The sequence below is a fragment of the Grammomys surdaster genome, unplaced genomic scaffold (genome assembly GCF_004785775.1).
Source record: "Grammomys surdaster isolate TR1022 unplaced genomic scaffold, NIH_TR_1.0 99, whole genome shotgun sequence".
Lineage (NCBI taxonomy): Eukaryota > Metazoa > Chordata > Mammalia > Rodentia > Muridae > Grammomys > Grammomys surdaster.
The window spans coordinates 17,918,999-17,944,479 of record NW_021604578.1 but is presented as its reverse complement, the minus strand read 5'-3'; the positions used below and the strand labels follow the sequence as shown (position 1 = coordinate 17,944,479).

Sequence of the window (25,481 nt, the reverse complement as noted above, 5' to 3'; positions counted from 1 at the left end):
TGGCTCAGTGGTTAAGAGCACTGACTGCTCTTCCAGAGGTTCTGAGTTCGATTCCCAACAACCACATGGCAGCTCACAACCACCTGTAATGGGATCCGATGTCCTCTTCTGGTGTGTCTGAAGACAGCTACAGAACTCAAATACATAAAATAAATAAATAAATCTTTAAAAAAAAAAAAAAAAAGACAAGTCAATGGAAGTTCATCAATAGTAATACTAACAAATGTTCCACCTAGTGGGGAATGTTAATAGGGCACAGGGTACAGGAATCTCTGAAGTTTGCTGTGAGCTTACAATGTCTTTAAAAGTCTATTTAAAAACATAAAGGTGGGCTGGAGAGATGTCTCAGTGGTTAAAAGCACTGAATTGTCTTCCAGAGGACCTCCCAAACTACATGGCAGGTAACAACCGTCTACAACCTTCAGTTCCTGAGGACTAATGACCTCCTCTGGCCTCTATGGCTACCGTACCACACATGTAATTCACACATATACAATCAGGTGAAACACTAATGCACATAAAATAAAAATACTAAAAAAACTAAATAATTTAAATAATATTAAAAAACTAAAGGGTAAGATTTTAATTCTGTCCTGATTTTCCAACTGGAACTCTATTTTAAAGTAACTAAACAGCCCTAGCTAGTGATAGCAGACTTTTATAGAAAGCCATCTGTCAATAATTGTAGAAATAACAAAGTATTTTGTAAGTAGCCATTTTATAACTCTAATAAGTGATTCAGGAAAGGTCTGAAAATGAACTCTAAAACATGTAGGATGACTGTTGCAGGATATATGGTACCACCGTGAACCTTGAGATTATATTGTTTACTGGGAAAACATGTTTGTTTGTTTGGTTGGTTGGTTGGTTGGTTTTTCCCAGACAGGGTTTCTCTGTATATCCCTGGCTGTCCTGGAACTCACTCTGTAGACCAGGCTGGCCTCAAACTCAGAAATCCTCCTGCCTCTGCCTCCCAAGTGCTGGGATTAAAGGTGTGTGCCACCACTGCCCGGCAAAAACCTGTTTCTAATTGTGGTATAGCTCAGCCCTAACTTTAATCCAAGAGCTCTCTGCTGATTGTAAAGAGAAGTGAATAAAGTCAACCACAGGTCAAGAGGAACCATGGAGAGTGGGAGGAAGTCAGGAGGACAGATAAAACAGATGCACAGGAAGGAATAGAAGGGGACATTCAGCTTGAGGTTTTTGAGACAGCCTGGAGAGCTTCCTTTTCCTTTTGGGATGTCAGCTGAGGAGGAAGTTCAGCTGGGTGCTTTCTCTGGCTCTCTGAGGTAGCAGGCTTTCACCCCAGCATCTGACTCCTGAGTCTTTATTGGTTAAATTGAAAAACTGAGATTGTGTTAAAAGCAACAGATCACTGAGGAACTGAGCATTCAGATGCTACCAAAGCATCTACCCAAAGTTTATGTGAAAGGTGAAAGAGAAAGGTAGTCTATAGGGAATGTGCTAGACTATTTTTTCCCTACTGTAATGACCAAAGTAGATATCAAACACAGCAGGAGAAGCTTGGTGCTAGGCTCACCACGGCTGCAGAACAGCACTCAGGAGTCCAAGGTACTGAGATGCATGAGCCCAGGAATTCAAGCCTCACCTAGGAAATACAATGAAATCCCAACTCCAGCAATAACAAAGCTCTGAGGAGGGAGCTCAGGGGTAGAGCACCTGCCTGGCTGATTAAGACAGTGGTTTATCTTAGCACGGCTAAGAAAAAAACAAAAAGCAAACAAAAAAGCAGAACTATTTGCTTTCTAATACATCATAATATAAAAACACCCACAAACTTATAATGAAATGTTCTATCTGAATCTAATCAAGCCTGTAAACCTGGCTACTCAGGAGGCTGAAGTGAGAATATTTAAGCCCAGGAGTTTGATTCTAGCCTGGGTAATAGAGTGAGATCATCTCTCAAACAGGAAAAAAAAAAAAGTTTTGGAAAATACAAATGCAGGACACACTGTCAGAGAAAACAAACCAACACACACACATCCAAGTATGAGGCTCTTGCTGTCAACAGCAACAGGCATGGTCTCTTCAATTACGTCAATGTCTTTTTTTTTTTTTCCCCCAGACAGGGTTTCTCTGTATATCCCTGGCTGTCCTGGAACTCACTCTGTAGACCAGGCTGGCCTCAAACTCAGACTTCCTCCTGCCTCTGCCTCCCAAGTGCTGGGATTAAAGGCATGGACCACCACTGCCCAGCATGTCTTATACTGAGAGAAAAACTAAAAGGCACAGATGGTTACAAGATTAAGAAAAGGAAACAAAGATTAAGAGACACAGCAATCAAGTGCAGTGTCTTGTTCTTGTTTAGATTCCAGCTGAAACATAGCAGCTGCAGAAAGCATTTTGAGGACAGGTAACACTGCACACTGTAATTTTTAAAAAGGAGAATATGGTATATATATATAATAAATTAGGAATAACGCTGGGCAGTGTTGGCGCACGTCTTTAATCCCAGCACTTGGGAGGCAGAGGCAGGGGGATTTCTGAGTTTGAGGCCAGCCTGGTCTACAGAGTGAGTTCCAGGACAGCCAGGGATATACAGAGAAACCCTGTCTGGGGGGAAAAAAAAATAGGAATCAAAGTTTAAAGTGAGGCCCAGATCACTCAAAAAAAAAAAAAAAAGGTTACAGTGAGATGTAACATGCAATCTCAAGTCTGGCTGAAATGTCAGGGTTTCTGTTGTTTCGAGAAAGGGTTTCAACTAAGTTAGACATGGCTGGCCTTGAACTCAAGAGATTCACCTTGACTCTGACTCCTAAGTTACTGACATTAAAGGTGTGTACTAACCTGGCCAAAATGTCAGGATTTTGTTTTGCTTTATGCATGTTATAGAACATATCAATACTTACTTTCTGTCTCTCTCTCTTTCTCTCTCTCTCTCTTTTCCTCCCTCTCTCCCTCCCTCCTTCCCTTTCTCTCTCTCTCTGAGACTAGGTTTCTCTGTGTAGCCTTGACTGTCCTGGAACTTGCTCTGTAGACCAGATTGGCCTTAAACTTATAGGGATCTCCTGACTCTGCCTCATAAGTGCTGAGATTAAAGATGTGTGCCACCACACCACCCAGAGTCAGTTTTAATTTAATATAAAGGACTTACAAAAAAAGCAAAGCTATATTGTAGAGATATGAATACTTCTATTTTCCTGTGTGTTTAAAGATTCTAAAGACCAAGAGAAAATATTCTACCTTTTAAAGAGGGGCTAAGAATAACTGTGGAATAAGGAAGTGAAACAAAACATCAAGTTAACATTAATGAGGACTATTTCCAGATATAGTTTTTTTTAAAAACCACTACTATGTAAATTGATTGCTTGCTTTACTGTGAAATAAGGAGATGTGCTAAAAACACTAGCACTCCATTGGCTTACCATATGCCTTAGGCTGAGTTTGGGATGTAAGAGGAAAAGGGGGACAAATAAGGGGGAAAATTTTAAGTTTTGGAGTTTTTTAAAACAAAGCAAACAAATACATTCATTTAGTTATTCACTGTGGGGAGGCATGAGTGTGGCACAAGATGATGTCAAAGGACAACTGTAGGAACTCGTTCTGACCTTCTAACGTGTGGTACCCAAGGATTGAACTCCAGTTGTCCAACTCTCTGACCCATCTCCTAGCTCCTCTAGGAGGCTTTTAGAGAGGTTGGAAATAAAACATCAAGAAGCTTTTATTGAAGGTAATATGAAGATGTATAAATAAAGTGATCATAAGATTAACTTCTTCCCAGGCATGGTGGTTCATGTTTATAATCCCAGAAATTGGATGAGACAGAAGGTACATCATAAACTGAAGATCACCCTAGGGCACACAATCAGTTCCAAGGACGCCTGGGGCTATATAATGAGCATATGTTTAACCCCAGCATTCTGAAGACAGAAGCAGGTAGATCTCCTGTTAGTTTGAGGCTATCCTGGCCAGCCAGGGTTACACAGTAAAACTTTAAATGAGATTAACATCTTTTAAGTCAGAGAACTAATGATGCTAACTATTGTAAATACATTGCTTACCTGTTTCGGCTTCACTTCTAAGACTTGAGCTTTTAACCAGGTTTCAACCTCTTCAATTTTCTTTTTATGCACAGCAAGTTCATGCTAAGATAAAAACTTGAGGTTAAAAACGTTTCAAAACATTTGTAGCCTGTCAGCAGCTTTTAATATGAACATTTTAGTGAAAAACAGGTTGAAGAGATAGCTCAACAGTTAAGAGCACTTGTTGCTCTTTCATACATAAAAAATGAGTAAGTTAAAAAATGTTTGCAAGGGTTGGAGAAATAGCTCAGTGGTTAAGAGCACTGACTGTTCTTTCAGAGGTCCTCAGTTCAATTCCCAACAACCACATGGTCTATAATAGAATCCTGATGCCCTCTTCTGGTGTGTGTGAAGACAGCTACAGTGGACTCATAAATAAATGAATGAATGAATGAATCTTTTTTTAAAAGTTTACAAAATAGTAATGTGCTATAATAGAGCCTTTTGACTATTTTTTTTTGGTTTCTCTGTGTAGCCCGGGCTGTCCTGGAACTCACTCTGTAGACTCTGTAGACCAGGCTGGCCTCGAACTCAGAAATCCACCAGTCTCTGCCTCCTAAGTGCTGGGATTAAAGGCGTGCACCACCACCATCTGGCATACTTAAATTTTTATTTATGCTTATTTAATAAGCTTTTTATGCTTATTTATATTTTATATTTTATTATATTTTATGCTTATTAATTTGTTTTGAGGGGGTTGCCAACAACTTGTAGAAGTCTGTTCTTTTCTTCCATCATGTACCTCTGGTCCTCTAGAAAAGCAGCCAGTGCTCTTAGGTGCTGAGGCATCTCCCCAGCCCCTTAATTTTCATACTATTATGGAAAAACCCTATTCTTATGTTGCTACACTGCATGGCAATTTTTTATACTTCTGTTTATCATGAAAGTCTAAAAAATCCAGCAATATATTTTGGGGAAGAAACAGAAAAGGGTACTGCATTTGTAAATTCTAGTCTAGGGTTAAAGACAGAGAAAAGATGCTACAACTGCAGAATAACTCAGTCGTATCACAACCTTTAAACGTTAAAAAAAAAAGTACAAACCAGTGTTTTTCTTCTCTACTACATTTTACTTACTTACTAATTTTGTGACTGGGTCTCTCTATACAGCCCTGGCTTTCCTGGAACTTGCTATGTAAATAATCCTGGTAGTAAACTCACTAGGTTGACCAGCCTCCTGAGTGATGGGATTAAATTTGTGGGCTACCCACTAAGCTAAAAAAATTCTTAACAATAAAACTCTTCTTTGTTATCCATGCTCATCCATCCTAAAAAATCACAGACATGTTTGTATGGTATTCAGTGGGTACCTGAGTTTCTGGCTTATATTTATCCACCCATGGTTCATTGTCAGACAGATGTTCTTTCGAAGTTTCTAGACCATAAGTCTGTTCTAAAGACAGCCTTCCTCTTTTTCTAGTGGACAATCTATTACTTTCTAATGTGGAGGGCAAATATTTTCTTCTGTGACTGGAGTTATTCAAACTTAAAGATGAAGCAGTGATGGTGGTGATGGCAGTGTTCGCTGAAAAGTCATCAAATGCTGGATCCACCCAGTTTGATACCTGAGAAGAAATGAAACTTTAGTTACTACAGTTTTTACATCTATTCCCTCTGCAACTGAACTACTTTAGAATATGCCTGCAACACTCAATGATTTTTGAAATGGGGTCATGCTTAAGCTGACCTGGAAGGCACTGTGTAGCCAAAGATAACCTTAAATGCAGCTGCTCCTGTCTTAGCCTCCCAAGTACTAGAATTACAGGCACGATGCTACCACACTCAGCATTTTGAGTTTTCCTTTCCTTTTTAAGACAGTCTTGCTGTGTTATCTATGCTGGCCTAAAACTTGAGAACCTTCTGTCTCTACCTCTCAAGTGCAGGCAATAAATCAGTTCTTCAAATAAAACTGTTTCTGAGAGTTACTAGTTAAGTTTCTGTTTAGAATAAGAGTTAAATTTTGCATAACTGCATATTGAGTCATGGTAATGATGGATGCCATAAAATAAGAACAGAAACTTAATTCTTTTTTATTAACTAGCCTTTCCTAGGTAAAATAGAGGACTTTATTCTTTTATGAAACAGTGGGTCACATCTTCTAAGTTAGCCTTGCTTCTGCCTCCTGCTTCCACCCCTTAAATGCCAGAATTACAGGCATGTCCCTACACACCAACTAAAGATGTAATTTTTTGCCGGGCAGTGGTGGCACACGCCTTTAATCCCAGCACTTGGGAGGCAGAGGCAGGAGGATTTCTGAGTTCAAGGCCAGCCTGGTCTACAGAGTGAGTTCCAGGACAGCCAGGGCTACACAGAGAAACCCTGTCTCGAAAAACAAACAAAACAAACAAACAACCCCAAAAATCAAAAAAAAAAAAAAAGAAAGAAAGAAAGAAAGAAAGAAAAGAAAAGGAGACTTTTCATCATTATGGTTATAGTTGTTTTGCAGCTTACCAGACTGCAGATCACTAATTACAACACACATTGGACCATCAGTACTTTAATAGGCATAAGGCACTGAGAACAAACTTTTCTCATTCTCTTTAGGCAATTACTGCATGGCCATTTTATACATCATACCTTCGTAGAAGACACCTTTGGTCTAAGGAAAGTTTCTGACATTATAAACTTTGACAGTTCCCATCAGTAGCATACAATTTAGAGTATGTTGAAGTATAATTCACCTTGGGAAAAAGAAAAAAAAAACTCAAATTAGAAAAAACTGTAAATACAGGGTTAATAGTAATCGATATCAAAATACATAATCAACCATGAAATAGAGGCTCAAAAATATTAAGACTCTAAGATAAATTGTAAATGATTACAGTTTTATCAGATAATCTATTTGTGGCGGGTGGTGTAACATAAAAGGCTTTTCATATAAACTCAATGATGAATGAAACAGAAAAACCACATATTTGTGCACTTACCTTTTGTTATAAAGAAAAACTAATCCCACATGAGCATTTTTTATGCTGAAATTCTTATTTCATATCATGCTGCAAAGTACAGTGGATTTACAATTTAAGAAAAAAGAAAGCCAGGCAGTGGTGGCACACGCCTTTAATCCCAGCACTTGGGAGGCAGAGGCAGGCGGATTACTGAGTTCGAGGCCAGCCTGGTCTACAAAGTGAGTTCCAGGACAGCCAGGGCTACACAGAGAAACCCTGTCTCGAAAAAAAAAGAAAAGAAAGAAAAAAGAAAAACCAAAATGAAGTCACACTCATCAGTCACTTTGGATAAACGTATATACTGGATGGCACACGGGTCTATTTTAGAGTTGTAGGCACACACAAACCCATACCCTGAAAACTTTCCCACCTAATAAAACAAATTCTCTTCCCCTCTATAATTTAGGATTAGGGCCTGACGTTTCAAAAGGACACAAAAACGTCTACTTAAGCAATTATACTTGTCGAAATAAAAGATGCTTAATGGTCAGGGCTCTTCGAACAACAAGATTGACAATCATCTCTTTCGATAAACAGACAATTGTCTCAGATAATACCAGGCTCGTGAAATAAGCTGGAGATAAACGAGAACTTCAAGACTACTCCTAGCCGATCCACCTCCACCTCACACTCTGCACAGGGGACAGGGACACAAAGCTCACACATCAGTCCTAGGTGTTTCTGCAATCTACAGTGAGCAGAGCTGACATCACGCACCATGGCTCCAGGCCAGGGCTCCTAACGTACATCCTACACCAGTCCATATTGGAGAGCGGGTCGGGAGGACAGCCCAGGTAGGCGTGAAGACGAAGTTGGCCTCACGCCTCTAAGACATTAATAAGTAAAGCGGAAGCAGCGGAGTCCTTACTTTTTGGGAGCTGCGTCCCCTCGCGGGCGGAAAGAAGTGAAGGAGCCCAGGCTGTAATGTGGAAGGGTAGGCGCCCAGCCCTCCCAGCTCAGCCGCAGGCGTCTAGGAGGCCCCGCCTCCTGGGGACCTTCCTGACTGGTGGCGCGTCCGCGACGCAGCCAAAGGGGCGGGGCCGGCAAGCGAGGGAGTGACGTAGGCGTCCAGCGTACTGCCTGACCCGAAACGCAGGTGGGACTTGGGACCCGGCATCCCACCATTCGATGGGAGCGTAGCGCCCGAGGGCGCGGAGTCATTGGTGCGTGCTAAGGGGATCCTAAGTGCGTGCGAGCCCCGCGGACAGCCTCGAGGGAACCTAGCCGCGGGCGCACGCGACCGCCCGCCCTTTCCGGCTCCTCCCTGGAGAGCGCGTCGGGCGGGCGCGTGAGCCGAGGCGCTGGCTGCGTGTGAAGGCGGACTATGAAGCTTCCGAACATCCTGCTCACCGGTTAGGGCGCGCGGCGGGGTCGGGCCGGGCCGGGCTGGGGTTTGCCGAGTGCTGTGAGGTCCCGGGGCGCTGAGTATTCGGCCTCGGGGCTCCTCAGGCCGCGCGGCGTGTCGTGTTGCTGTCGCGTCAGGACCCGGCGCTCGCGACCGTTGGGGCGGAGGGGGCGGGGAAGTGGGGGAGGCGGTGGGTCGGTTGGCCAGACGCGCCGCGCCGAGGAAGAGAGCGGCGGTGCGGTCCTGCTCCGTCGCCCTGCCGGACACTTGGTCTTTGTCAATCTGGTATCTTTGCCTGGAAAACGGGCTGCTGATCCCTTATCGCGGTCGGGCTTGGGATTTTTAAAACCGAGGTGCCGTGAGGCAGTTTTTAGCCGTTAGGAGATGTGGTAATGGTGGGTGCCCCAGTCCTCGGGCCTTCCTGGTCGTCATCTTTTCTTTTCCTCTCTCTTTCTCTCTTTTTTTAAAATACCCCTTTGCTTCTGAGAAACACTTCCCAAAAGGTTTTGGTAGATGATTTGGGGATGCTTGTGAAGAGACGTGACTAATTAACTGTTACTTAGTTCAGTTCGCGGCACAGGCTTTTGTTGTTTTAGTGTTAAGGTTTCTGGGCGTTTGTAGACGTTTGTGGTGATCTGGAGCTGATCATGGGTGGGGCGTTTCAGAGATTTAGTTAGAAATGTTAAGCTGTAGCATTTAGTTAGCGTCATAGGTCAGTGGTACCAAAGCGGAATGGATATAGACGCTGCCCCTTTATTGAAAAAAATAAAGCTGCTGTTTGCGAAAGCAAGGTTTCTGTCAGGTAATTTCGTAAGGTGGTTGTCTGTCTCAGCTCTACAGACTTTAGCTTTTTTAGATTCCTTAGGAGGAGCATTTTATAATATCTGATTTGCGTGGTCAGTGTCTTGGGGGTTTAAGATTCTGAAGCCCAGTAGGCTACAGAGGGAGACCCTGTTGATAGAGTACTTATTATTACTAGTAGGCAGGAAGCCCTGGTTTGGAGTCCCAGAACTACATATGGAGTGGCATATGTCTGTTACTCCAATACTAAGGAGGATGGGAAGTCAGGCCAGCCTAGGATGCACACAGCAGCACCCTATTGGGGGTGAGGGAGGAAACAAAACAAGAGCTACATCTTAAGATATCTGTAGATTTGAATAGAATGAGAGTGTTGAATACAGAGTTGACACATATGGAGTCAAAGGTTGAGATTGGTGTATCACTACAGTGAAAATATATTTTCCTGAATATAGAGACATGATTTTTCAGGACTACTTCTAATGTTCAAATTGGCTTCAGCAATTTTGAGTTTGAACATTATGCATTTGATTGTCTTATAAGGGTGTTAGCTATAAAAAGATAAAAGAACAATGTATAGTGTCAGTTATGCAAGAGGGTATTGATGCTGTGTGTGGATATATGCAGTGTGTATGTGCACATATATTTAATTGTATACCAAGTGTCCCTTAGATATGCACAAACACATAGAAGGTTAAGTAAGAAACTGGTTTATAGTAGTTCCCTCTGGGAAAGTTAGGGGTAGATAGTAGTAATGGTATTTCTCATACTACTTACATTTTTTCCGTTGAATGTTTTTTCAGCTTTTATTAATGCAACAAATGATGATTTTTGTATTTGTATGTGTATTTGAGGTGCTTAATTTTATGCTGGAAATTTTATGTTATTGGCAGGCAGAATTGGCATCAAAATTGCTGGAGTCCTATCCCTGGAGATTAGGATATAGACACTGATACCTGGTAATTTCTAGAGAATTTTTTGGTGGTTTTGTTTGGTTTGGTTTGGTTTTGAGACAGGGTCTAACTTTGTATCTCTGGCTGTCCTGAAACTATGTAGCTAATCTGGTCTTGAAGTCACAGAGATTATCACCTGCCTCTGCCCCAAGTGCTGGGATTAAAGGCTTTCTGGGGAATTTTTAGTAGTTCATGGTATATATTCATATATGATTGCTAATTAAGAAAATATCTATGCCAGTTAAGAACCTTAAAGGCAGAAGATGGCTGACATCTAATAAGTAGTATTTGAACAATATTTTTCTGTTGCTTTTCTTACAGGTACACCAGGGGTTGGAAAAACCACACTAGGCAAAGAACTTGCATCAAGATCAGGCCTGAAGTACGTTAATGTGGGAGATCTAGCTCGAGAAGGTGAGGGTCGCTTTGTTGTTTTTTTGTTTTTAAGTGAGGTAGTAGAGTATTAGTACTGTTAAGTGTTGCTAGAGGGCCAGGAAGCAGAAAGGTCCTGGTAATAAGTAATTTATGTTCTGCTAGGGACTTGAGAAAGAAAAGATGTCACGTGTGTGGGAAATAGTAGTATTACATAGTTATTTTGGACATTTTCCCTTCCCTAACCCAAAATAACTAGCATTGTTGCAAACAGTAGTAATTGAGAGTTTCTGTTAGGAAAGTGGATAGATAAGATCTGACTATGAAGAAGAGGGAAAATGAAAGAGCTCATCAGACACAAAGGTTTGGGTGATTTTAAATGTATGTCCGAGACATATTGATCTCTCAGGAAGAACAGATTACTGTGAACGCAAACCATTAGTCTAGGACAATATCATATTATTTTTTAAAAATCACTTTGACAGTTGCATGCCCAGACTCACTGCATATGGTCTAAAGTGATAATTTTACTTGTTTTCCCTTATTTTCCCCTAATCTTTTATTATTTAACTTATTTGTGTCATCCTTTTTATAGTCCACATTCAGAGAAGGAATTCCATATTTAAGCAAAGGGAAGTTTAAATATGCTTAACTAGAAGGATTGATGTTTTGTATTTTAAATATATTTTTAAACGTTTTAACACATTTGAAAATTTAAAATTATTAGCAGTTGCTACTAAAGTAACTTTTTCGGTTTGATCTAATTTCCATATTTTTTTTAAATGACCTAAAGTCTGATCACCGGATATCATGGAGTCTGGCAAGATGGCGTCTCCCAAGAGCATGCCGAAAGATGCACAGATGATGGCACAAATCCTGAAGGATATGGGGATTACAGAGTATGAGCCAAGAGTTATAAATCAGATGCTGGAGTTTGCCTTCCGCTATGTGACCACAATTCTAGATGATGCTAAAATCTATTCAAGCCATGCTAAGAAAACTACTGTTGACGCAGACGATGTACGGTTGGCAATCCAGTGCCGGGCTGACCAGTCGTTCACTTCTCCTCCCCCAAGAGATTTCTTATTAGATATTGCAAGACAAAGAAATCAAACCCCTTTGCCACTGATAAAGCCATATTCAGGCCCTAGATTGCCACCTGATAGATATTGCTTAACTGCTCCAAACTATAGGCTTAAGTCTTTACAAAAAAAGGCACCTACTCCTGCAGGAAGAATAACGGTTCCAAGGTTAAGTGTTGGTTCAGTTTCTAGTAGGCCAAGTACTCCCACACTAGGTACACCAACTCCACAAACCATGTCCGTTTCATCTAAAGTAGGCACTCCAATGTCCCTCACAGGACAGAGGTTTACAGTGCAGATGCCTGCTTCTCAGTCCCCTGCTGTAAAAGCTCCCATTCCTGCAACATCAGCAGTTCAGAATGTTCTTATTAATCCATCATTAATTGGGTCCAAAAATATTCTTATTACTACTAATATGGTGTCACAAAATACAGTCAGTGAGTCAGCAAGTACGCTGAAAAGAAAGCGTGAAGAAGATGATGATGATGACGATGATGATGATGATGACTATGATAATTTGTAATCTAGCCTTGATGCATGTAACCTGTACTCTTGGTCTTGGATCCATTGTACTGAAGTTTAAAAAGCATGTTAGATGTTTTAACACTGTACTTCTAGAAAGTGGTATTTAATAAGTATACTTACTATGCTTTTTTGATTGAAATGTTCAGTTTTACTAGAACTAGTAATGGTTTTTCATCATCCTTTATGCATAAAAATAAAATTGTTATTTGTCAATTTGATTCTTGGTACTTTGGCAGTTATGTTTTCAAAAACAGTTTCCCCCTCAGTTTGAAGTTTTTACAGCCTTTGTTATTACATCTACTGTGCTACTTACCTCTGTCTTTAGATGCTTATTGATTTTTGAGGCAGGGTCTCTCTGTAGTACTGGATATCCTGGGAACTATGTTGGCCTGGCCTTGAACTCACAGCTCCTCCTGCCTCTGTTTCTTGAGTGCTGGGAATAAAGGTGTTCACCACCACACCCAGCCAGATATTTTAGAGTCTCCTGTGTGTAAGTAAGTCACTCTTAGGGTATTTTCTCTAATTTATATAACTATGACACATATTTGGAGGAACTACTTGGTCAAGATTTCTTCATATAACTAAATTATGTTTATTTTACTTATATGCTTAGATTTAACTTCCTCAGGTTAAACAAGTGGTCTAGTTTCTCAATTCCTTTTCTAAATGGCATTTCTTTGGTGGTATTTGGGTATATGAAGGCATTTTTTCCAATGTTTTATGTATATGGGTGTTTTTCCTGTAAGTACGTGCATTGCTCTGTGCTGTGTGTGCCTGGTGCCCGTGGAGGCCAGACGAGGGCTTCAGGTAGTGAGATAGTGGGTCTAGTCTCACTTTTTTTGTTTTGTTTTTGTTTGTTTTTTTTTGTTTTTCGAGACAGGGTTTCTCTGTGTAGCCCTGGCTGTCCTGGAACTCACTCGGATAGAGCAGGCTGACCTCGAACTCAGAAATCCGCCTGCCTCTACCTCCCAAGTACTGGGATTAAAGGCGTGTACCACCACCGCCCGGCTCTAGTCTCACTTTTTAAAGTTTAAATGTTTTTCCTAACTTTGGCTCAAATGGTTCTCCTGACTGAGCACCTCAGTAGCATGGGTAGCATGCTTATCCTGTGTCCCCTGTCTTAGATTACTCTCCACTTTGTGTTCTTTCTCATAGACAATTGTTACAGTGTTATTAGCATCCTCAATTTTCCTACCCTTAGTTTCCTACCCAATAAAGGCTAACTCCAGGGTACACATAGGTCTTGGAGAATAATACAGGGGTATTGAATTCATTTCAAATAGAACCAGGTACATGCTAATAATCAAATACTCTACCATGGAGTACTTGCACAGTAATTAATCTTGACTCGGGAGTTGCTAAGCTTCTGCTGTGTATTTACCTTAGCTAAGGAATAACCCTGCAAAACCTCAAGGATTTACTGAAACTAAGGTGATTCCTCTGAGTCCATGGCAGCTGTCTTGGAATTCTTTCCCTCCTGCTCATAATCCCATTTACTCTAGACTAACCACCTTTAAGCTGGTGACTCATGTTTGTAATTTTGGAAGCTTAATTTTTAGATGCTTGTCATACATGTCCAAACTTTGTAAACACATCTCCAAATTATCATAATTAAAAAGCATGCCTTGAAATCGTCCTTGAGTCTTCTTACCACTTCCTGATTCTAACTTCCCACCCACACATATACTCTATGTGCACTTATACTTGGTCTCTAACTTATAGTTTCTCTTAAAAAAAAAAAAAACAGTATCTGTACAGTACTCTTCAGACACCTCAGAAGAGGGCATCAGATCCTATTACACATGGTTGTAAGCCACCATACGGTTGCTGGAAATTGAACTCGGGACCTTTGGAAGAGCAGCCAGTGTTCTTAACCTCTGAGCCATCTCTTGTAGTCCTTTATTTTTGGCATGAAGACTCTGCCTAGAATTTTTTTTTTTTTAAGATTTTACTTAGCCGGGCGGTGGTGGCGCACGCCTTTAATCCCAGCACTTGGGAGGCAGAGGCAGGTAGATTTCTGAGTTCAAGGCCAGCCTGGTCTACCGAGTGAGTTCCAGGACAGCCAGGGCTATACAGAGAAACCTTTTGTCTCGAAAAAAAAAAAAATTTTACTTATTTTTTTAATGTATATAAGTACACTGTAGATGTCTTCAGACACAGCAGAAGAGGGCATTTGATCCCATTAGAGATGGTGTGAGCCACCATGTGGTTGCTGGAAATTGAACTCAGGACCTCTAGAAGAGCAGTCAGTGCTCTTAACCGCTGAGCCATCTCTCCAGCCCCATTTAAGCAGTCTTTTTTTTTTTTTTTTTTAAAACTATTTATTTATTTATTTATTTTATGAGTACACTGTAGCTGTCTTCAGACACACCAGAATAGGGCATCCAATCTCATTACGGATGGTTGTAAGCCACCATGTGGTTGCTGGGATTTGAACTCAAGACCTCTGAAAGAGCAGTCAGTGCTCTTAACCGCTGAGCCATCTCTCCAGCCCCATTTAAGCAGTCTTAATAGCCTTTTTTATCTTGCTTACTTTGGCTAAAATAAAATAGTCTCTACAGTTCTCTCGACCCCTTCTCCAGCTAACTACTTCTAATCTCTGCCTAGAAATGAAATGACTTCCTGCCTAGGAGATAGCTCTGTAGGCAAGAACTCTTACTCTGCAACCACAAGGTAAACAGCAGGGTATTGCTGTCCCGATCTCTGCATAGATACTCATACCCATAGATTCCTATGCGTGTCCACACACACACACACAGATAACACACAACGTTGCTTCTTTTAAGCCTCCCCTAACATCTTGAGGTTATGCTAGGTACCCATCCATTTTCTCCCCTAGCAACACACCAATTTCCAGACTTACCTGCCATCTCCAGTTTACTAGATATCTGAGGGAAGGAACTTCATATATTCTGTTCACTAGTGTGTCCTTATTATCCCTTCAATAACTAGTACATGTTGTTTGAAAAAAGTGTTTTTGAAGTAAGTATTTCAAAGTATACTGTTTCATTAAGATATGGTGGCATGATTGAAAATATCCTTCATTATCTGGGTGGTAGTGGTGCACACTTTTAGTCCCAGCATCGGAAGCGGAAGCTGGTAGATATGAGTTCAAGGCCTTCCTAGTCTACAAAGTTGAGTTCCAGGACAGGCAGGGCTACGTAGAGAAACCCTGTCTTGGAGGATGAAGAAGAAGAAAAAAACAACAAAAAGCTCTCTGTCAATATATTTTTTATATATTTTGAAGACCAAAGAGATGTCTCAGCAAGAAAAATCACACAGGTGTGAAGAGTCACATGTGTTTTGATCTCTACATAGTCTACACATACCATATACAGACAATTAAAAGAACAGCTAGGGGCTGGAGAGATGGCTCAGCGGTTAAGAGCACTGACTGAGTTCCAGAGGTCCTGAGTTCAACTCTCAGCAACCACATGGTGGCTGTCAACCATCTGTAATGGGATCCAGTGCCCTCTACTGGTATGTCTAAAGACAGTGACAGTATACTCATATACATTAAATAAATCTTTTTTAAAAATTAGAACCTTCATCTCTACATCAAAGGAGGCTGGAGAGATGGCTCAGCGGTTAAGAGCACGGCCTGGTCTTCCTAAGGACCCAGGTTTGGTCCTCAGCACTCACAGCTCATAACTGTAACTCCAGTTCCAGAGGATTCATTGCCCACTTCTGGCTTCTAGACACCAGGGATACATGTGGTCCACAGTTACATGGAGGCAAACAAACACACATTAAATAAACCTTTAAAGAAAAAAAATACGTAAAACAAACATTACAATAAATTAATTCTAATTCTAAAGGTTAATTTTACTACATCTGATTTTTTGACAGCATATAATTTTTTAAAAATAAAAAATGGTTATGTGTATGGGTGTTTTGTCTGTATGCCAGGATTGAAGGGGTTTTACTTCATACTTGGCTGTTTTAGATTTAAATAGAAATAAAGGGGGGCTGGAGAGATAACTCAGCGGTTGGGAGCATCGGCTGCTCTTCCAGAAATCTTAAGTTCGTTCAGTTTCCAGCAACCACATGGTAGTTCACAGCCATCTATGAGTTCTGATGCTCTCTTCTGGCAGACAGGTGTACATGCAGCTAGAGCACTCAGATAAACTAAGTCTTTTTAAGAAATGGTAATACAGGTTTGTTTTTATTTTTGTTAATTATGTGTGTGTACTTGGGAGTACCCACAGAGGTCAGAGGTATATAGCCCCCGAAGTTAGAGTTTCAGGCAGTTGTAAGCTGCCCATGTGGGTGCTGGAAACAATTCTGGTCTCCAGGAGCCATACATGGTCTTAACCAATATGCCTTCTCTTCATCCCCGTAGACTTACGTTCCATACAGTGACACTGAGACTGAAACTTTTAGGGGTTAGGGCCTGGCTGGCCAAGGTGCTGGGGGTTCTCCTTAACGGTTATTACCTCCTCTCTGCTTTTGCTGCTCACCATGTGAAGCAGTGGCAGCTGCAAGCTCCCCTACCCAAGACTGCCTCACTTTCCCTGCCTCCAAGAGGGCAGACATCTGAAAGCATGAGTCAGGTATTTCAGTATGTTTACCACATGTATGCCTGATGCCAACAGGCTACAAGAGGGTGTCAGACCCCTTGGAACTGGAGTTACAGACAGTTATGAGTTGCCATGTGAGCTCTGGGATCCGAACCCAGGTCCTCTGAAAGAACAGCAAGTGCCTTTAACTGATGAACTATCTCTCAGGCCTCTGCCTTTTAAAATAAAGCTATTTCGATAGATAGATAGATATAGAATATATATATATATTTGACTATATGTGAGATTGATTGAACTCAGGGCCTTGTGAGTGCTAGGCAAATGCTCTACCACTGAGCTATATCTCCAAGTCCAAGACCATCTAGCTGTTGAGAGGAATGACTTGAAGATTCTGAAAATAAAGATATTGACTCCACTTTACCGTATGAAAGTGTGAGTTCAGGAAGTGGGATTTACTTGCAGAAGCAAGAACTTGAGATTGCAGAGAGAGAGAGAGAGAGAGAATATGAATGTATGTGTGTGAAAGACTTATGTATATGAGCGCTCTATCTGTATGCACACCTGGATGCCAGAAGAGGCCATCAGAACTCATTACAGATGGTTGTGAGCCACCATGTGGTTGCTGGGAATTTAGGACCTCTGGAAGGGCAGCCAGTGCTCTTTACCACTGTGCTACCTTATAGCCCCCAAGTTTATATTCTTTTTTTTTTTTAAGATTTATTTATACAAGTACACTATAGCTGTCTTCAAACACACCAGAAGAGGGCATCGGATCATATTACAGATGGTTGTGAGCCACTATGTGGTTGCTGGGATTTGAACTCAGGACCTCTGGAGGATCAGTCAGTGCTCTTAACCGCTGAGCCAGCCCCCAATTTTATATTCTTGACTTTAATTTGGAGCCCAATCTTGGTTTTTTGTTGTTGTCGTTTAGTTTTTGTGGCTTTGTTTTGTTTGTTGTTGTTTTGAGACAGGGTTTCTCTATGTAGTCCTGGCTGTCCTAGAACTTACTGTGTGAACCAGGCTGGCTTCAAACTCACAGTGATGTGCCTGCATCTGCCTCCAGCATGCTGGGATTGAAGCCCAGTTGTAATGTGGGAGAGTGTTTATATTTGTCTGTCCATGTGTTCTCTTTTCCTGCCAGTCAATAACAACAACAACAACAAAATGTCCTTCCACTAACAGCTCTGATACTGGCTATCCCCTCCCCTGCTCTTTAAAGACTTTGATATTTAAATTTGTAGAGAAAGCCTGGAGAGATGACTCTAAGAATGCATACTGCTCTTGCAGAAAAGAAAGTTCAGTTCCTAGCACCCACGGGTGGCTCACAAGTGTGTTTGACTCCAGTTCCAGGGAGACCTAATGGTTCTGGTCCCTGCAGGCACACACAGTCATAGGCACATAACTACACATGGACATATACATGACTAAAAATAAAGTAAATCTTTTAGCCAGGTGGGTGGCTCAGGTCTTTAATCCCAGTATTCAAGAGGATTGGGTAGGTAGATCTCTTGAGTTCAGGGCCAGCCAGAGATACAGTGAGACCCTGTCTTAAAGGGGGATGGCGGTAAACTTTTTTATTAAAATAATTACTTGGGCAGACAGTGATGGGTCATGCCATTAATCAAGCACTTAGTAGGTAGATAGACAGAGGCAGGCAGATCTCTGAGTTCCAGGACAGCTAGGGCTACGCAGAGAAACCCTGCCTTGAAAACCCCTTTCCGCCGGGTGGTGGTGGCGCACGCCTTTAATCCCAGCACTTGGGAGGCAGAGGCAGGCGGATTTCTGAGTTCAAGGCCAGCTTGGTCTACAGAGTGAGTTCCAGGACAGCCAGGGCTACACAGAGAAACCCTGTCTCGAAAAACCCAAAAAAAAAACCCCAAAAAAACAAAGAAAACCCCTTTCCATCCCCATGTATTTGGGGCTAGAGAGATGGCTCAGTGGTTGAGAGCTCATTCTCTTTCAGAGGGCCAGAGTTAAGTTCCTAGGAAGTACCCCATGGCTTACAGCCAGCAACCCATAATACCACTTACAGGGGTTCAGTACTTCTGACCTGGAGAAAATACAATTTTAAAAATAAAATCTTTACTTTTTTATTTTTTGCTTTTTTGAGACAAGGTTTCTCTGTAGCCTTGGCTGTCCTGGAACTCACTCTGTAGACCAGGCTGGCGTTGAATTCATAGAGATCTGCCTCCTGAGTGCTGGGATTAAAGGCACGTGCCACCTCCTCCAGGCATTTTTTTTTTTATGCAAATGTTTGATGTGAGCTGGCCATGGCGGCACATCCTGTCATCTAGTTCTCCAGAGGTAGAGATCAGAGGATTCCTAGTTCAAAGCCAACTTGGTCTGCGTGGGGAGGCCCTGACAAGCACAAAGCAAAGGTTGAGCTATGTTGCCCAGGTTTCCTACTAGGTAAAATCCAGTTTTCGCTCTGGCCCTTGATGTTTGTTGACCATGCCTCAGTCATTGTATCAGTGCCCTCTCTTGATCTGAAGAAATCATCATCGATGACTTAGGAACTACTAACAGGCTCGTGTAACCCTCTTGCAGGGCAGCTATACGACGGCTATGATGAGGAGTACGGCTGTCCCATCCTAGATGAGGATAGGGTCGTCGATGAGTTAGAGCAGCAGATGCAAGAGGGCGGCGTCATTGTTGACTACCACGGCTGTGACTTCTTTCCTGAGCGCTGGTTTCACATAGTGTTTGTGTTGAGGACAGATAATGGTATATTGTACAAACGACTTGAAACAAGGTAAGGGAAAGAAGAAACTGATTTTGTTTTAAATAAATTTTCTTCGGGTTTATGAGGTTGACTGACACGACCGTAGAAGGCTCTGAAAGGTAGCTGCTTCATTTGCTCCCTGTAAACTGAATCTGTAGATACGGTTATACTGAGCCAAAGACATTTGTAAGGCCCAGGTAAGCACTTCCTGAGTAACAGAATGCCTCAACTGAAATTTTTTCCCCCAAGACTGTGTAGCCCTGACTTTCCTGTAACTCACTCTGTAGACCAAGCTGGCCTTGAACTCAGAGATCACCTGCCTCTGCCTCCTGTTTGCTGAGAATAAAGGCGGGCACCAACACTACCCGACTAAAAATTTGATTTAGTAAATATACCAGATAAAACCTCCCACACTATCCTGTTTTATCCCCAATACAAGCCTTTTCTTTCCTTTCTTCTTCTTTTTTTTTTTTTTTTTTTTTTTTTTTGGTTTTTCGAGACAGGGTTTCTGTGTGTAGCCCTGGCTGTTCTGGAACTCACTCTGTAGACCAGGCTGGCCTCGAACTCTTGAACTCAGAAATCTGCCTGCCTCTGCCTCCCAAGTGCTGGGATTAAAGGCGTGTGCCACCACCGCTCGGCGATACAAGCCTTTTCTAGGAAAAGGACCAAACACTAATATGTTTAAACACTGTCCATTCTAATCTCCATACCAACAGTAGGAAAGCTTATGAAAATTAACAAGATATGTGCTGAGTGTGACACACACTTTTGATTCCAGCTCAAAATGGCTTCCAGGAACAAAATGGAGTCAGGCTGGTTCTTGAAGTACCAGTATCAAACTCTTATTCCTGTCAAAGGCTCCAAATGGCCTTGGTAGCTTTTCAACAAACAGACAACATGTCGTGGTCCTCTGGCCCTTAACTTTTAACTGGGTATTTAGTTGGTTTATATAGGTTTATATACTGCCTAAACATGTAACTTACTTTTATTACCTTTGAGATTGGTAAAATATAGATAACATTTTTATGATGAATTATCCAATTGATGTATGGTATTCCACACTTTCCTCTTGTGTGTGCTATCCATCTTTATCATAAATCCTTGCCATGGCCGGGTGGTGGTGGCGCACGCCTTTAATCCCAGCACTTGGGAGGCAGAGGCAGGCAGATTTCTGAGTTCGAGGCCAGCCTGGTCTACAGAGTGAGTTCCAGGACAGCCAGGGCTACACAGAGAAACCCTGTCTCGAAAAACAAAAAAAGAAAAGAAGAAATCCTTGCCATGGATGTTTTTGTTTATGTCATAGCCAAGAATCTGGCTTGAGGTAGGGACTTGATTACTGGCTAATTGATTGGTAATTATTTGGGCAGCTAATAAATTAGCACTTGATCTAGATAAACCATATGTCAGTCTCATAATTCTCAGTTTAGTCCTCATGTCAAAGAAGTCTCTCGTAGATGCTAGTCTCTTTCCTCTGGGTGAAGAGAGCATGAGAGGTATTTTTGTGTAAATTTTCATATACTCAAAATTAAGTGTCCAGGTTGTTCCCGAAGCTATAGTTTATGCTATTGTGTTTGCTTAACCTCTCTTTGCCTTCCAGGGGTTATAATGAGAAGAAACTACAAGACAATATTCAGTGTGAGATTTTTCAAGTTCTTTATGAAGAAGCCATAGCATCTTACAAAGAAGAAATTGTGCATCAGCTGCCCAGTAATGAACCAGAACAGCTAGAGGACAATATCAACCAAATCTCAAAATGGATTGAGCAGTGGGTCAAAGATCATAACCCTTAACTTAGAGACTGGGTGGCCAGGCACCACCGAGGTATACACCTTTAGTCCCAGATCTCAGGAGGCAGCAACTGGTCTACATAGTGAGTTCTAGGCCAGCCAGGGCTGCATAGTAAGACTGTTTCAATGAAAACAAAGCAAAAAAGCCTGGCTATAGTCACTCAGTCCACGTAGTAGAAGTGCCCGAGGGTAAGCAGAAGAAAACTTGTGTTGCAGGTCTAGCTGCTGCCTGGGTTTCTTTTTCTTCGTGAGAAAGGTTAAACAATCTCAGATATGAATATAACTTACTAAAGATTGAAAATTGTCTTCAAATTGAATTGATAACAAATCTGATCAATGGGTAAAGATCTCTTAAATTTAATCAGTAAAATGTAGGTGATCTCTTAAAATAAAAATGGAAAATTAAAGATACATCGTCAGTATTGCTTTATTTTGAGAAAATTGGGGTGGGGGGAGGAGCTGTTGAGATGGCTTTGTAAGCACGAGTACCTGACTAAGGCTGAGGCTGAGACCCACACAATGGAGGAGAGAACCAGCTCCCACAGGTGATCATTGTCCGACTTCCGCATGCGCGCTGGCATGTGCACTCACACAGTGAAAAGTAGGCTTAAATCATTTAAGGGCTGGCGAGATGGTACTGTGGATGAAGAAGCATGAAGATAAGAGTTTTGTAAACCCAGTATGGGGTCAGAACAGTCCCTGGGACAAGCTGGCTAACTAGACCAGTTGGAACTGGCTAGCTCTGAGTTCAGGAAGCAGCTGCTTGAGTAAGAGTAGTCAAGAAAGACAGCTGACACTACATACAGAACATAACACTAGGGGTATTTTCCTTTTGGACTAACAGTTGTGGGGAGCCAAGGAAGATCCTAGTGAATGAAGTCTGAGTGGATGTGGACCAGACATGGGCACAGCCATGTCATGGACCCCATAGCCTCAGACCCATAGAAGAGCCTTCATCCATCCCACAGCGGAGGCTCAGAGGGATGCCAAGCCTTCTGCGGTTAACGTGGATGCTGCCCATGTAGAAATGTCCCCATAACTTTCTCCCCTGGGTATTTACGGCATAGAGACTGTTCTGAGATTAGCTAAATCTGTCTCCTTGATCCAGTTGTATCCCATAAACACTGTCTCCTTTGTCTGTGATAATTCCACCCCTGTTCAGCTGTATGCAATAGCCTGCCTCCCAACAAGGTGAGTGAGCTACAGGGTGCTGAGGTTTCTCCATCACAGGTCCAGTCCACCTAATACCGTTTTTCTGCCTGTCTTCATTCCTTTGCTATTCCTAGTCAGATATGTCCCTGGAGCTACTCTAGACACAGCAAATGATACTTGTTCTGTATACAGAGTTTATGTTATATATAAATGTTACACTAGCCTTCTAGCCCACCTCTCTCTCTTCCCAGGTCACCTCCCTCTAGGAAATAATGTTTCTGGTTTCCTGTATATTCTTGCAGAGATTTGATGCCTATAAAACGTGTGTATATACACTTTTTAAAAAAAATAGTAAGAGAACTGAGAAAATAGCTATCAGTAAAGTGTTTGCAAGGACAAGAGTTCGATTCCCAGAACCCACCTTTTTAAAAAGATGGGTTTGGTAGCAGGTGCTTGCCGTAACCTGAGTGCTGGAGAGGTGGAGATGGCTGGCTCTAGGGATCTGAGGCTAACCTAGCATAGTTCATGAGTTCCAGGCTAAAGTCTTAAAAGTCTTAAGGTGTATTATTTTTAAAATATTTTGTCTTATTTTAAAATGTTTTATTATTTTAAAAATAACTGCCTTAAAAATGAGCTGTAAGGCACCTGAGGAACAATCTCCAACATTGTCCTCTGGCTTCTGTGTGCATATACATACTCTGTATTTTATGTGAGGATTGTATTATCTCAGAAAATACAGACCTCTCAATTATTTTTTTAGGTAAATTTTTACCATCTTAAAATTCAGATTTAATAGCGTTGGTGGCATGTGCCTTTAATCCTAGCACTAGGGAGGCAGAGGCAGACAGACCTCTGAATTTGAGGCCAGCCTAGTTTACAAAGCAAGTCCCAGGCCAGCCAGGATAGAGAAACCCTGTCACAGAAGAAAAGAAAAGCTGATTTAAAACTTAGTGACTTAAATGTTCAGTCTGGGGATGCGGCTCGGTGATGGCAAATGTTTAGATGTACAAAGTCCGGCTTCGTCACTCACTGTTCTATTGCTATGAAGAGACACCATGACCAAGGCAACTTATAAAAGAAGCATCTGATTGGGAGGCGTGCTGATAGTTTGAGAGGCTGAGTCCATGACCATCATGGTGGGGAGGCTCTGGGTCAGTAGCTAAGAGCTTACATCTGATCCACGAGCAGAAGGAAGAGAGATATCGGTCCTGGTTAGGGCTTTTGAAAGCCCAAAGTCCACCTTCAGTGATATACCTCCTCCAACAATGTCACACCTCCTAATTGTTCCCAAACCTAGTAGTTCCACCAATCAGGGACTAAGCATTCAAAGCTTATAGGGACCATTCTCATCCAAACCATAATAAGGCCGCTGCGTACGATCACCAGCACCCCCCAAAACGATAAAGTGTACAGTTCACATTTGTTAAGAGTATTTGTAGAATAGATGCATGCAAGTACACGTGTGCGTTTATTAACGGAGGCTAGCGGTTCACACCAGGTATGTTCTTTCCTCCCCCTCCCCTGTGTTCCAGGACTCATTTCTTAGATTGAGTTAATCAGTTCTCTGGTGGACGTACGTTTGCAGGTTTTTACTATCACAAACACATGAGTGATAACTTACATTACGATGCCAGGCGGTCTTAAACATGTTTGTTTTGCTTGTTTTTTAATGAGCTCTGAATTCACACAGCCACCCCTAGTAGTTCACTCGTTTCAATACGGGTATAGAATCAAGTTCAGAAGCTAGGTGATTGCAAAGGGTTTATGAGAAAGACTCCAGCCGGGCGGTGGTGGCGCACGCCTTTAATCCCAGCACTTGGGAGGCAGAGGCAGGCGGATTTCTGAGTTCGAGAGTTCGAGGCTAGCCTGGTCTACAGAGTAAGTTCCAGGACAGCCAGGGCTACACAGAGAAACCCTGTCTCGAAAAACAAACAAAAAAAAAAAAAAAAGAGAGAGAGAGAGAGAAAGACTCCACGCAGCTCATGATAGAGGCTGTACATCTCCCAATATAAATTCCATTCTAAGTCGGATTTCCTCTTGTCTAAGTACCTAAGGACAATACAGACTGGCTCTGGAGAAGAATTACTAAGTTCATTACTACAAGAGAAGGATCTGATGTCTGTTTCTACCAGAGTAATCTTTAAGCCTGGGGAAGTGTTTGACAGTAGCAAAGCCTTCAGTTATTACAAGGTGTCGGCACAGAGAATTAGTACACAAACATTTCAGCAAGGTAATGAAGTTGATCCAGTATGGCGGATGGTTAGTGCGAGGTAGCCCCTGTGATAGGAAACGAACAGTCGGTCTAGCCACCGGCGCTCTCCAGGCTTGGCCGCCTGCCCCGCCTGTGCTTCAGCGTTCCCTCCAGCCCAGGCTGCCTTCAGGGTTTCTAAGTGGGCTTTCTAAAGCCGAAAGCCTGCGTTCCAAGATGAGCCTCTCCCAGGAACCTCACCTCGGGCGGGCGCGTTCTTCTCCTAGGGGCTCCTGAATTTTCCGTGTATTGACGCTCACCTTGCCCTAGTCTGTTCTAAATCTCAGGCTTTTATTTGTACGTCGGTTGTCCATCCGGCTTTGGAGCTGAAGTTGGAGGAGGGCAGCTAACATCCGGTTGCACGGAGGCACGGATACTGGGCTCAGGAGAGCTGGCGCACCGCTGGCCCACCGGGACCTGGCGGTCCTTTCGGGTCCCCGGCGGTGGCCGTGCAGTCAGGTGGCCCGAGGACGCGTGGCGGAGTGGGGTGAGCCACTGAAGGGGCGCGCGGGGTGCGCGGCGGGAGGTTCGATCCTTGGGACGGATGCGCTGAGCGCCAGCGTCAGGCCAGGACACCGGGAACTGCGGCGGGGAGGGTCAGGAGCCCGGCTGCTCAGGAGTGGAAACTGCGGGTGGTGGTCAGATCAGCAAACCGGCTCCTTCCCACACGGAGGGCCAGCCATTAATGGCCTCGTGTGACACCTGAGAATACCGATTTCAAAAACTCTGTTTCTGTCTCTTCTTGCTATCTAGCTATTAGTTTTGATCCATAAAGCTGTAACGCATTAAGTGCTATACAATATCCTGGTTTCAGTATCCTGAAACAAAAGGGAACGAAGAAAAGCCCTCGAGAGAAACAGGAAATCCACGGAAGTGTGTGGTTTAGTTTAACCTGTGCGGGTGTTTTATGTCTCAATTTTTGATACATGTACTCTGATGCTAACTTTAGAGGAATTTAAGTGACGGGCGTATAGGTCTAAATCT

General features: G+C 42.4%; 3 protein-coding genes across 7 annotated transcripts in view; 2 read left to right on the top strand and 1 right to left on the bottom strand.

The window, feature by feature from the left end:
• Rad17 (RAD17 checkpoint clamp loader component) overlaps nucleotides 1-8,472 on the bottom strand; it is a 31,852-nt gene extending 23,380 nt beyond the window's left edge. Inside the window, exons 1-4 of one of the 2 annotated variants that reach the window (XM_028783070.1) lie at nucleotides 8,341-8,472; nucleotides 6,620-6,723; nucleotides 5,353-5,607; nucleotides 4,023-4,106 (exon numbers count right to left, since the gene is read on the bottom strand). In XM_028783070.1, the coding sequence (XP_028638903.1) occupies nucleotides 4,023-4,106; nucleotides 5,353-5,607; nucleotides 6,620-6,661 (381 nt within the window). In that variant the 5' untranslated portion in view covers nucleotides 6,662-6,723; nucleotides 8,341-8,472. Of the gene's footprint in view, nucleotides 1-4,022; nucleotides 4,107-5,352; nucleotides 5,608-6,619; nucleotides 6,724-7,858; nucleotides 8,004-8,340 lie in introns of those variants that run through there. The other variant, XM_028783062.1, reaches the window with a different exon arrangement.
• Nucleotides 8,241-12,283, top strand: Taf9 (TATA-box binding protein associated factor 9). Of its 4 annotated transcripts, none has more exons than XM_028783082.1 (3): nucleotides 8,241-8,342; nucleotides 10,408-10,500; nucleotides 11,252-12,283. In XM_028783082.1, the coding sequence occupies exon 3, from the start codon at nucleotides 11,269-11,271 to the stop codon at nucleotides 12,061-12,063; it is 795 nt and encodes a 264-aa protein (XP_028638915.1). In that variant the 5' UTR covers nucleotides 8,241-8,342; nucleotides 10,408-10,500; nucleotides 11,252-11,268; the 3' UTR covers nucleotides 12,064-12,283. The 4 variants fall into 4 exon arrangements, with proteins under 4 accessions (XP_028638915.1, XP_028638937.1, XP_028638931.1 ...); XM_028783104.1 differs by lacking the exon at nucleotides 8,241-8,342 and adding an exon at nucleotides 8,596-8,620; XM_028783098.1 differs by lacking the exon at nucleotides 8,241-8,342 and adding an exon at nucleotides 8,656-8,730.
• Ak6 (adenylate kinase 6) lies at nucleotides 8,241-21,508 on the top strand. Its single transcript, XM_028783114.1, has 4 exons — nucleotides 8,241-8,342; nucleotides 10,408-10,500; nucleotides 19,136-19,340; nucleotides 20,908-21,508. Exons 1-4 carry the CDS (start codon nucleotides 8,315-8,317, stop codon nucleotides 21,098-21,100), a joined length of 519 nt encoding a protein of 172 aa, XP_028638947.1. The 5' UTR covers nucleotides 8,241-8,314; the 3' UTR covers nucleotides 21,101-21,508.
• The last annotated feature ends 3,973 nt before the right edge of the window (nucleotides 21,509-25,481 follow it).